The 13,363-nt window shown below is 40.0% G+C and overlaps 1 protein-coding gene across 1 annotated transcript; it reads left to right on the top strand.

The window, feature by feature from the left end:
* Positions 1–1,596: 1,596 nt before the first annotated feature.
* On the top strand, positions 1,597–11,277 carry reep5 (receptor accessory protein 5). The gene is made up of 5 exons (XM_079289901.1): positions 1,597–1,797; positions 2,029–2,122; positions 6,519–6,657; positions 9,726–9,894; positions 11,002–11,277. The coding sequence occupies exons 1-5, from the start codon at positions 1,680–1,682 to the stop codon at positions 11,049–11,051; spliced, it is 570 nt and encodes a 189-aa protein (XP_079146027.1). The 5' UTR covers positions 1,597–1,679; the 3' UTR covers positions 11,052–11,277.
* Positions 11,278–13,363: the final 2,086 nt, after the last annotated feature.

The following is a 13,363-nucleotide window of genomic DNA, read 5'->3' on the forward strand; positions in this document are numbered from 1 at the left end:
GCATTTTTCTGAAAGTAAAATCATCAAAACAGCTTACAGTAGCTTAGGCTATACAATAATTGACCTCAGACAGAAGTTGGTCTGGGTCAATCTACTAAAACAAATCTATTAAAACCTTTTATTGAAAAAGCGTCACAAATTTCTATTGCTGCCGGTATGAATAGTTCAGATATGAATTATTCGCAGGTGAGTATTTTCGTACCGTTTATTCGTTATGCCCCAGGTGTGTAAAGGTCTTTGGTCTCAGTTCATTTTTTATATCTAACTGGCGCAGTGGCGGCTGGTGGAACATTTTCTCGGTAGGGCCATCCTATCAATTTCAGCAAACATCCCAGTATGATTTAATGCAAACAAATTAAGGTATCAAACACGCATTACTACTTTGCAGTTAAATATTTAAGATTTATTCCAACACGAAAAAAAGCAGTAAATAACACTTTGATAAACACGTCAGGGCATCTTATTTTTGTCACCCTCAAACTGCGTTCACACCAAACGCGTCGCGAATTCATCGCGCCGCATATTCACGTCCATCGCGCCGCCGGTCAAAACGCCGGGGACCAAGTGTTCATTCGCGCGAATCGCGCTGGACGCAGGAGAGGGGGCGGGGCTTATCGTATGTATACAAGAGTATGTGTTGTGGAAGTCACAGATATCCCGGGAAACTAAACGCCGTCATGTCTGGTTCATAATATTGTCCAGAGGAGCTCCATGGATTTTATCGAGCTGTATTCACTGTGTCTAGCAAGCCACACAAGTCGCTGTTTACTACAGCTGTACACACATACACATACACATAGTTTGGTCTAAAAAAAAAAAAAAGAAGCTAAATACGTTATTACTTATTAGCATGACTGTATCCAGCTAGCCAAACCTGTCTGGTACAGCTAGTAGTGAAGCTTTGCATGTACTGCTTCATTTTCCCGCTAGTCTGCTGTCTGATTGTGAGGTCAGGCTGATCTGGGATCAGCTCTTTGGCTGCAGAATCTCGCGCTGGCGCTCACGCTCGCCTGTAGACTTCTCCTGACGAGAACGCGCAGCTAGGGGGGCAGAATCGTTCTGGCCCCACGCTGAATCTATTTGAGGGCGCTGATTGGCTAAATTGTATGTCACTCATTTATATCTTTAATCAGCAATTGGCTAAACTGCTTCATAGACCCGCTTCTTTTGGGCCAAAATGGTTAGGCCCCCCTAGCTGCGCGTTCTCAGACGTGTCTACACACAGGCGGAGAGGACGAGCAGACAAGCATATATATTGCGCAGATATCATATTTTACACATATTACTGGGTACATTCCATAGTTCCAACACACAAATATTGACAATTTGTATAATTTATTATTATTATAAAAAATAAATGTTTTTTCTTTTTTTGTGTGGCTCAAGGTGGGGCCAGGCCCCATGGCCCTCTATTGACCAGCCGCCACTTGGTTATTCCTTATGTAATATAAGCCATTTATCCGGTCCAATTGCCAGATGTGGGACAAGCAAAACGATTTAAAGATATGTTTTAATTGACCAAAATGTAGAGAATGAAATAGACCTCGTGCTTTTATTTTGAAGCTCACGGTCGGAGGCCGTATCGTACATCCTGTCTATCGGACTCAGAGATCGGCGATGTGTTCGGGTTGCGAAGTTGTCGCAGTTTGATCAGCACCTCTGAAGAAGGAAGTGCAGCCATGGCGCAGGGGCTCAAGGAACGCTTCGGCAAGTTCCTCCATGAGAAGAACCTCATAACGGACAGTCTCGCAAAGATCGAGGCGAAGACCGGAGTGAGCAGGACGTACATAGCTGTCGGTGAGTGTGGACAGGGCGGGGATGGGAACAGAGAACACAATGAGATCATCACATTCGAAGCGATAGGAGGGAGTCAGCGTGTGGCAGACCGCTTCATTCTGCCTCGTCATGTATGGAATGGAGAGGCTGTAGTAATAACTCTTTATTGTATTCAGCAGTGACGTATCCTATGTCACTGCTATGTATCGTGTGTTTGTGGACTAACATCTGGTGTGTGTGTGTTTTTTGCAGCTGTCATCGGTGTCATTGCAGTGTACTTGGTCGTTGGTTACGGAGCCTCCCTACTGTGTAACCTCATCGGCTTCCTTTATCCAGCCTACATATCGTGAGTGAATTATTCTTAGAGCGCTTCTAAGGAGGGGCCTGCACAGCAACCCCACCCAACACACACACACACACGCGCACACAAAAACACAAACACCGATGGAAAATAATATAATAATATCATTTAATACATTTAATTTAGGAGTTTAAATTATTATGAATATTATTTTAATTTGTATAAGTGTTATTATTGGATTTTCATCAAAGTGTATGTAGTGTATGTATGTAGGGTACTAGAACCTTGAGTAGTCTGTTACTAATAATGTATTTTGGCCCATTATGTCAGTATAATACACTTTGTTCTCTTATTAATAACTACTTACCAGTTTAGCTCCTTAACAACAATTGAGGTTCATATTTGTGCTGACCATTTTTCAAGTCAATGCTGTAAAGTTTTTTGACTTTTGGAGTCTTTGTTCCAATGCTTGCAGCTACCTGTTATCAGGGATATTTCATCAGACTTGACCAAGCTCCTGCAGAGCCACAGTGGACATTACACATCTGTTTCCACAGGCTCAGTACTTCTGCTATTAAGCTGATCCTCATCTATACAAGCAGGGGAGTTTCCTTCTGATAATCTTGTGATCATAACTTTATTTGATAATGCTCTCAAATGACATTTGTTGTGTGGTTCTCATTCATTTTGAGACTTGTACAGAGAATAGGACTTGATTATCTTATCTTTTTCCCCCCACTTTTTTAGTTATTTATAAAACAGGACAAATCAGGAAATCAACAGACACGTCATGTTCTAAACAACAAAACATGCTTTCAAATGTTGCCCTTTTCACTTTTGTGATGCATTTTCAATTGATTAACATGATTATCAGTAATGCACAAGTTACTGACCCTCGACTCATCTCCTACTATATCCTTTGGTTAGTAGTGGGCTGGAGAGAACAGCTTTTATAGCTGTTACATAAGCCACTTAATAACCTTAGACACGGTGTCGTAAACACATTTTCTTATTCTCAGCTGATGAAGCAAGTGTCTGTCCTTAGACTTCTGTCAGCCACTGGAGGTAAATGTTGGCTGATGGATCCCAGGGATGAACTGAAATTTGACAGATGAACTTCTGTCAATCTGTGATGAGGTTCATGATATCAGCTGTACGAAGGATCATATAAATGTTTGACGAAAGTGCACATTAGATTTGTGCACTTTCTGCCAGCTACCTCTGCGAGATAGCTGGCAGAGGGCCGGCTTTGTTACCTCCAGCTCTGCACGTACGGCCGCAATCATATAGCTGTGAAACTAGAGGCCTTAGTATTTGTTCACTGTTCACATGTTCCAACCTCAGCTACATAACCGTTAGAGCTCAGACAGCCCAACATTTCCTCCCGGTGTGTTGTGGACTGTTGAAGCTGCTGTAGTAAAACAGCAGGGTATGCATGTGACTGAAACACAGAGGAGCTTTTATACTGCGACCAACAGGCCTGAGGGAGAATAAATTCATCATAAAGACTTCTATTGGAAACAAACTTAAAGAAAATACAAATAACTGCTTTTTTTTTTTCTCCATTGCTGTTGCAAACACCCTTTAATACGTCTGTGTGTTTGACATCCGGGAAGATGAACCAAAACGAACAGGAACAAGAGAACAGGAAACCACCATGTGTCTCTGTAACCCGACACTATAACGCACAGAATCTCGGTCTGTGTGTGTGTGTGTGTCCTTCCAGCCCAGTATCAGTGCAGTTCATGAAATAGTCACGAAATGCAATCGCTCAGGATGAAAATAATATAAATGGAAAGTTATTAAGTAGCCTTATTCGTGGTGGACACATATTAAATGCATCCACATGACTGAGCAACAGTCAGATCAAGTGACGTACTTTACAATATCCACGGTGGACGTTCCAACAAACATGACTTTCATCCAGAAGACCAGTGTTCAACACCACGTTGTGGTTTTCCAAAATGTCCGTGACAGTATTCCTAAACGTAATATTGTGGTTTTGTTACCTAAACCTAACTAATAATGGTTTTGTTACCTAAACTTAACTAATAATGGTTTTGTTACCTAAACCTAACTAATAATGGTTTTGTTACCTAAACTTAACTAATAATGGTTTTGTTACCTAAACCTCACTAATAATGGTTTTGTTACCTAAACCTAACTAATAATGGTTTTGTTACCTAAACCTAACTAATAATGGTTTTGTTACCTAAACCTAACTAATAATGGTTTTGTTACCTAAACCTCACTAATAATGGTTTTGTTACCTAAACCTAACTAATAATGGTTTTGTTACCTAAACTTAACTAATAATGGTTTTGTTACCTAAACCTAACTAATAATGGTTTTGTTACCTAAACCTAACTAATAATGGTTTTGTTACCTAAACCTCACTAATAATGGTTGTGTTACCTAAACCTAACTAATAATGGTTTTGTTACCTAAACTTAACTAATAATGGTTTTGTTACCTAAACCTCACTAATAATGGTTTTGTTACCTAAACCTCACTAATAATGGTTTTGTTACCTAAACCTAACTAATAATGGTTTTGTTACCTAAACCTAACTAATAATGGTTTTGTTACCTAAACCTAACTAATAATGGTTTTGTTACCTAAACATAGCTAATAATGGTTTTGTTACCTAAACCTAACTAATAATGGTTTTGTTACCTAAACCTAACTAATAATGGTTTTGTTACCTAAACATAGCTAATAATGGTTTTGTTACCTAAACCTCACTAATAATGGTTTTGTTACCTAAACCTAACTAATAATGGTTTTGTTACCTAAACCTAACTAATAATGGTTTTGTTACCTAAACTTAACTAATAATGGTTTTGTTACCTAAACCTGACTAATAATGGTTTTGTTACCTAAACCTGACTGTATGTAGTTATTTTAGGCCAACCATGATGTTTTTCCTTAACCTAACTAGATGGTTTTGTTGTCTCAACCTAACTTTCAGTTTTAACGCCAAGGGACACGAAGGAAACCGAACAGTTTGTGTCCCTGTACACGAAACCCATAGATTGCATTTCGTAACTATTAAACGAACTGCCGTGATACTGTGTTGGTCCTTATTAATTCACATTGAATAAACAAGCAGACAGCACACTGTGGCAGCTGGAGTGGAGCTTCAGGGCTCTGCGGATGAGCCGAGCAGTTCAGCGAGAATGCTGAACTGGGGACACCAGTGGGGGACACCACTGGGGGACAAAGCAAAACGGCCTGCTCCAAACGGCCGTGCCACAAACAGGCACTGCATTAGTATTGAATGCAAGAGGGAGTGAAGAGAGGCTGGAAGCTGCTTTAGTTGTGCAGAGGATCTGTTTGACCACAGCAGTGACCGTAGTGAGTTGTAAAGGAGGGTAGGGTCAATCAGCAGCTGTTATGAAAGTATGGAGAATGGACAGGCAGTTAACTCGAGCCAAAAGCTCACTTTGTCTGGTAGTCAAACCAGTGAGACAGAAGGTAAAATTATGCTACGGTACAATTAGAGCCAGTAGAGAACATGGACAGGCATCAATGAACATTTTTATTGTATTCAAGCTGGTTGATGGATATGGTAACAATGTGTTCGAACATCATGGGACAAATCATCTGTGATAACACATTATAAACTTTTGTGGAACTGTATAACGCTACAGTATTTTAACTCTGTAGGAGACTTCAAACCAGCACACGATTTACATGCAGTGTCAACGTCTGATTAGCAGTTTTACAGTTTTACAGTTTTGATCGTTGCTCTATTTCCACCATCAGGAAATTATTCCCACATCTTTTACTTTACTGGAACATTCACCAAAAGTTGGTGCATTTTAATCCATATTATCTGTCAAAATAAAGAAAGAAAGGCAAGTGAAAAAATATGTGCTTGTCCTTGCCACAGATGAATGAATTTAATTTCAATTAAATTAGTATAGCCCAATATCACAAATCATAAATTTGCCTCAGAGGGCTTTACAATCTGTACAACATACAACATCCTCTGTCCTTGGACCGTCGAAAAAAGGACAAACTCAGAAGAGATTGTGTTTTGGTTCCCTTCTCTCTACAGCCTCCTTTAGACACTTTTATCCATGACTAGCTCTCACTGACCAGAACCGTCACTTTAGAGGTGACAGATCAGCAAACACTCAGGCGGTCATGTTGGAAGGCCCTGACAGACTACTTTGTCATTCAGGTAGGTTGGATGACTTGTCTTTAGAGGGCAGGTGACTCAATTCAGTCTCGTTTTGCAGATGTTGGATTTCCAGTAACAAACCTGTTAAAGTAGTCAGGGTATATGGAAGGAAAAGGACTACGATGTAAGGTAAGGCTTTAAATAGAGAACAAAAAGAAGAAAGGAAAGAGAAAAGGAAGGATGGAAGAGATGCATTGACTAATGTTAACTGAACTTAATATTTTCTCTTACATGTTGGTCCTCTCTTTCCAGGATTAAGGCCATTGAAAGTGCCACCAAGGACGATGATACTAAGTGGCTGACCTACTGGGTGGTGTATGGACTCTTCAGTGTGGCTGAGTTTTTTGCTGATATCTTCCTCTCCTGGTTCCCATTCTACTATATCGGAAAGGTAATCCAGCCGGGGTCTGTTGTGCTTCTTTGTTTTTGAATCAATGTTTTGTGCTGGAAAATTCATTCATTCATAAAACTAAGAATAAGTTGATTTAAGTGTGCAGCTTTCCCCTCCTGACTTTGATATCTTACCAGTGAGCCAGCACCTCACTAGAGTCAAGTCCTGTCCCAGCGATATTTATTTACCCTACTATGGCGAAGGCATAACCCGCCTCACTCTGCCTTTGATAACACTAGCTCTAAGCAGCTTATAAATTCATAATTAAAACTACTAATGCCAAGATTTGTTTTTTAATAAATAAAAAATGATACTGACTGCAGACGATTTCAAAAAGAATCAGTAGAAAACGCTGAGCATTCAGTTCAGTTTCGTTCACCATGCTGTCCAGCCAGAATGAGTAACCTCACCTAACGAGGATATTTATAATATAGGAGTATTCCAGAACCTCCGGTTCTGAAAAGTGAAGCCAATGTTCACTTTTACGTTTAAGTGCCATAAACTTGCATTCTTTGTAACGGCACTTCAGGGGGCGACTCCTCTGGTTGTTTAGAAGTCTATGAGAAAATGACTCTACTTCTGTCTTGATGTATCAGTAAACATTGTAAACATGACTTTATGGTCTGAATCTCTAGTTTCAAGTCTTCTCCCATTTGGAGAAAATGTGTTTAAGATAAGATAAACCATGGTGTGCTTTAGGGCGTGGCTACCTTGTGCTTGACAGGTCACAACCACAGAGTTTTCCGTGTTTTCTGTCTTAGAACTTAGAACCCTTTCACAGTCTGTTTTCACTTCATTAAAGTTAATTATAATATTTTGGTCGCCTAAAATGTCTTGTTCAGCATTCGGTTGTACTCAGCTCTATCCTCTGGTGTCACTTCTGGTTCCAAAAACCAAGATGGCGACGGTGAAAATGGTGATCTCTCGGCTTCAAAACATCACTCCACAAACCAATGGGTGACATCACGGTGACTCGATCCACTTCTGATATACAGTCTATGGCTGAGGGAGTCAAACAGTGGACTCTGTCCACATTGAGCACCGCTGTTCACTAGAGTGGGTGTGTTTTCTCTCAGTACTTCTTAGCCGAGTAAACAAATCAACATGTGGAGGGTGCAGCACACTGCACTGATGATAAGGAGCATCTGAGTGCTGAAAGCTGTCTCAGCAAGTTCAGCAGCAGCCAGTCATGATGCAGAGAGCCTGTGTTTGCTTTAAGGGGCGTGTCAGATATATGATAATCTTCACCCTCACACAGGACTGACAGGCAGGGAGAGAGTGAGACAGTGTAAAAGAAGCTGCCTCAAAGATACAGCACGTGGGTGCACTTTTTGTATAATTTAATTTAGATTGTGATGTGGTAATCATTTATAATGTGTAACCATGGTCTCTGTAACACTGTGATAATCTGACTGTAGAGCAGCTGCTGGTCCACCACAGGTACACTGTCAGACCAAACGTCTGTTACTGGAATCGCTGATTAATAATGTATGTGCACACATTATTATAACATTTAACATAGATCATTGACATTTGAACAAACATTTTAGGGATATTAAAGATAACTAAATGTTGTCTAACACACACAATATGAAGTAGATACACATATCTCTGTCCAAAATCAAAACTGCATTAAACACAAGCGGCTCACGTAGGTTGTCCATGGCCTGACAACTACCACTGTTTATGTTGCACTGCAGCAGTGGTGTAATCCTCTCTGAAAGATGCTCTAGATCCTGGCAGCCTCTTCTTGACCTTCCAGTAACACACGGGAAGCAAAACAAAAGCATTTTCTCTGACAAACTAGCAGTTAGCCACATTTGAGTACATTTTAAAGCTAAACGCATCAATCTGGTGCACCTTGAGAGCAAAATGAAGAGGCTGGATCTATGAAGACCTTTGTGCTCTTGTTCTAGCAGTGGGTGAATTGAGGCTACTTAATACTTTCCTGAAGTGTAATTCTTAGGTACTTCTAGCCCACTTTACTTGAGTATCTCCATTTTATGTAACTTTATACTCCTAGTCAGTGCCAGCATTCCCCTTATTCACCTGTCGCTGTGTATCAGCAACCTCTTGCTACTTATTCCTATTTATTTCTTATTAATGGAAGCTTGTCATACTGTGTCATGTGTTTGTATATTTACCCATAGTGTTAACACTCAAAGTGTTTAAGTGTTTGTCTGACCATTTAATTCCCCTGTAAATGTTTGTCCTGTAATATTGTGGGTGTTCTGGGTCCCTGGTTCTCACGCCCTGTCCTCTGTGTCATGCCTCGGTTCGTCCAGGTGCTCTCCACATTGTTTTTATGTTCATGCGGCTCATGAGGTTGGCTGCATAGTTGCTGGCACTGCGCCAACCATTATGAATGGCCCAGATAACCTGATATGGAGAACAGCTGCATGCTGAATCTATCTGTTCCTTTCAAGCTCTGCTAGCTTAAAACCCATACCGGTACTTAACTTGAACTCTTTACACTTAACTTGAACTCTTTACACTTAACTTGAACTCTTTACACTTAACTTGAACTCTTTACCCTCTCTTGACATGTTTCAAAATATATTTTTGTAGAACAATGTTGTTGGCTTATTTTATCCTCTGATAGTTTTGTGTGTGTGGTTGTGTTTTGACATGTTTGTCATTGAGATGTTTTACTGGTACATCTGTTCTGATACCAGCGGTTTGAAGCAGATAGACACGTTGGTGAATCGTCTACTCATCTGTGTAAAGGTGTAACAGCAGCAGTCACACAGTGTATGTGTACTTATGTGTACTTATACATACATTGTAGTAACATGACAGATATAAATAATTACCGTTGCACCATCAATTAAATAAAAATATTTTGTGATGCAATGAATCACCATGTTGTGTAGTTTCATGATGGCAGCTCAGTACAGAATTAGTTCTGGCAGTAATGTTACAGAAAAGTCAACCTCCCTGAGGTTCTTTCTTTTCCTGAGTTTTTCTTTTTACGATTTGAGGGACAGATGATCAGACTGATTTGTGATCATATATTTTACAGCCTATAATGTAACTGGCATGTATGTTCTCTCTTCTTTTCCCCCCAGTGTGCCTTCTTGGTGTGGTGCATGGCTCCGACTTCCTCCAACGGATCGATCCAGATTTATAACCGCATCATTCGACCATTTTTCCTCAAGAATGAAAACAGGATTGACGATGCGGTGAAGACGCTCCAGGATAAGGCGTCAGAAGCTGCTGACAAGATCAAAGATGAGGGTGAGTGTGTTGTTTCCTGTAAATAGAGTCGACCCATACTGGAATGATTGTTTTTTTTTAGTAAAAGGGAACAAATATATAGAAAAAGAGAGCACTAATTGCAGATCATTGATGAACCATATTTTCAGACACAGATCTCTTTGTTGTTTGATTATAGCAGCTGGTCTACAAGGATCCAGACTATTTATTATTTACCACGTCTAAAAAATGAACTGCTCTGAAGGCAGTAAACCATGTTATCCATTTACTTTGTTATAGCCATCTATCGTGTTTTTTTTCTTCATAAAAAATACACAATTCAAATGATAAGGAAATAAAGGATTGTATTTTCATTGATTAAATCAAATCATGTCATTCGTAGTTTTAATGATGTATTATAATCTGCTTAGAGAGCTCGTGTTAACAGCTCATAGTTCAGCTCTAATATCTATTTATGTTGTTGTGAAAACATCTCCTTCCAACATCTGGATTTATTCAACATCATGATAACGTTATAATTTACCTTTGACTGAACAGAGCCTGAACGCATCACAATGTAACTGAACAGAACCTTCGTTCTCCTATTCATTTAAACACTGATTGGTTGTTTACAATGTAACATTATCAGAGATCAGAGACTATAGAAGCATAAATGATGTCCTGATCTCATATTTTACAGTTATTTCATACTGTGATGGCTAACTGTGTAATTAAATATTAAGGATTTAGCATGTAAATAACAATTATTGACCTAGACTGCAGACAGAATGAGACCTTTATTTTAAATAGTTTTGTATTTTTTATAATTACATCTGTTTTATACATAATTATTGTAGCATCCCTGTTTTCTGATATGCCGCTGGTATAATTTTCTGTAAAACACACTTCCTCCAAAGGCTTTTCTTATTCACTGATGAATTCCATTGGCCTTTACTTTGCCTTTTAATCATGCATTTATTCATTTGATTTAGAGTTTAGCTTATTTCAAAGAAACTCAACATTTCCAGCACCGACATTTCACATGAACATCAAATTGTCATTCACTCCCTTAATGTGAAACATCCGCAGGAAGTGTACCTTTTCAGAAAGGAACCAGAGATGTGACATTTGTGTGTAATTTGTCCACAGCCAAGAGAGCCACAGCCAACATCATGTTTGAGGAGAAGAAGAGCTCTTAAGGAGGCGTCTCTCTGGAGCTCACTCGGTAAAGAGGAAACGTTGCCTTCAAAATGTTTGTCTTAAAGAGAATATGTTAAGTACGTAATCTTTATCCAACCTGTAGTAGCTGTTACTCGTGTCACATGCATCAATAAAAGGTGTTTTCACATGTCAGTATCTTACTTCAGATGACTGTACGTTGGCCCTGATGACCTTTATGAACCAAATAAAAATAACCCTCCTTAAGTGGTCTCCTGAGTGCTTCATCTGACAACTTCAAAAACAAAGGCAAAATGTGTAATAATAGTGTGAAAGACTCTTTTAAGTAGATGGACTCTTTGATTCACAGACATTCTGAAGTCTTCATATTTTTTTTTTTCAGTTGCTGTTATACTGAACAAAAAACGAGACAAAACATCGTTAATGACAAAAATACAAATCGACAAAAAAGTGAAAATAAAATAAAAGGGGGTCACCATTCACTCTTGACAAGTCACCTGAGAACATTACTCATATTTTCCCTTGTAAACAGTCTATTTTCACCAGCATTGATCATGGATCCCTGCTTTGATCCTTAGAAAAAGAGTCAATTTTTCCATAGTATGTTTCCTCCACAATGTCCAGCCACTGTCCTGGACTTGGAGGGTCACTTTTCAACCAGCTCCTTGTGATTGCCTTTTTACTTGCAAGTATCAGAATTTTAAAGAGGTAGAAGTCCTTTTTTAAATTATGTCGCCAGGTATCAATCCCAGGTACACAATCCGGGGGTCTCTGGGAATCTTGTAGCATAGAATCTCCTCCAGAGTCTGAATAACCCTGTCCCAGAATGCTTGTATTTTTATTTGTCCAAAAAAATTGTGAGTGGTTAGCATTCATCTGCCCACTCTGTCCAAGACACTAAATGAGACTGAAGAAAATTACGCTCAAATCGCAGTGCTCTTTGGATGCAGACGCTTTCATCAATATCTGTACGGACGACAGGTGTTCGTCGAGTCAGACCACAAACCGCTGGAGTCAATCATGCGGAAACCCTTGGCAGCCGCACCGCCACGCCTACAACGCATGATACTACAACACATACTACGACATTACCATTACACACAAGCCTGGAAAATAAATCCCGGTCGCTGACACGCTGTCCAGAAAGCCGATTGAGTGTGCTGATAACTCTTTGTGTGAAGGCATGGATTTACAAATCCACACAGTGATCAGCAGTGCACCGGTGAGTGATCGCAAAATGAGAGACAGCGAGATCCTTCTTGTGGCACTGGCACCTCTGCGTCACTCAGCGTCAGTCTGTGTCACGCATCGTCAGTCTGTGGCACGCAGCGTCACACAGCGTCCCTCTCTGTCACTCAGCGTCACTCTCTGTCAGTTCAGCGGAAAGATTCAGCTGTGGCACGCGAGCATAGTTCGGCAATTGTCAAGAAGCTGCGGAGCTGAGGGGGCGGAGCCACATTTCCTGAGACATTTCCTGAGAACACCCGTTGTTGTTACGACAGATCAGCTTCCATAAATCAGTTTTATGATTTTAGTTGAGTCACCGGAGCCCCCTGTTCTCTGTATGCATCCTTAGAGTAAGTACGTTGTACTTTTTTGTTTCTCATTCATTTTATTTCAGTATGATTTTGCTGCTTTTGCAACAAAATGGAACATAATACACTTTCCAAATTATTACTTTTATAGTCACTTACAACAATCGGCTAAAATAATGAAAATAAATCATCCGTTTTAGAATCATTTAAAAGTATATATTAAAATTAAGACATAAAATGTCCAATCCAAAAATACATGTTTGAAAATATCTTCACTCTTCCTCTGCTTATATGTATATGTATGTCAGTAGGACATATGTTAACTGTTAACAGTTTACAGCATACTTAAATAAATATAAATAAATACAAAACACACACACACTTTGTACACACACTGCAGCAATTCTTTTGCAGGAATATGAGCATATTTTCCCCCTCTGGCAAAATACAACACGTCTCATGCCTTATTTTATTTTACCAGTTGGTGGCGGTAATGCGCCAATTCGTTTGCCAACCGCCAGTACACCAAAAAGGAGGAGAAGAAGAAGCTTTCGCGTGCCTGTGTTGTTGTGCTCATGAGCGACAGCGCTACGTACCCCGTTGTAATAATACTATGAGTGAGGAGCGGAGGACCCAGTCCTGCTGCCAGGACGGAGTCATCAGGGTAGTGTAAAAAAAGTATTTCAATCGGCGCAGGGTGACAGAGGGTGACGCAGAGTGACAGAGCGTGAAGCAGTGTGACGGAGCGTGAAGCAAGGTGACGGAGCGGGACGCAGGGTGACGGAGCGTGACGGAGC

This window comes from Melanostigma gelatinosum (assembly GCF_949748355.1).
Source record: "Melanostigma gelatinosum genome assembly, chromosome: 18".
Taxonomy (NCBI): Eukaryota; Metazoa; Chordata; class Actinopteri; order Perciformes; family Zoarcidae; genus Melanostigma; species Melanostigma gelatinosum.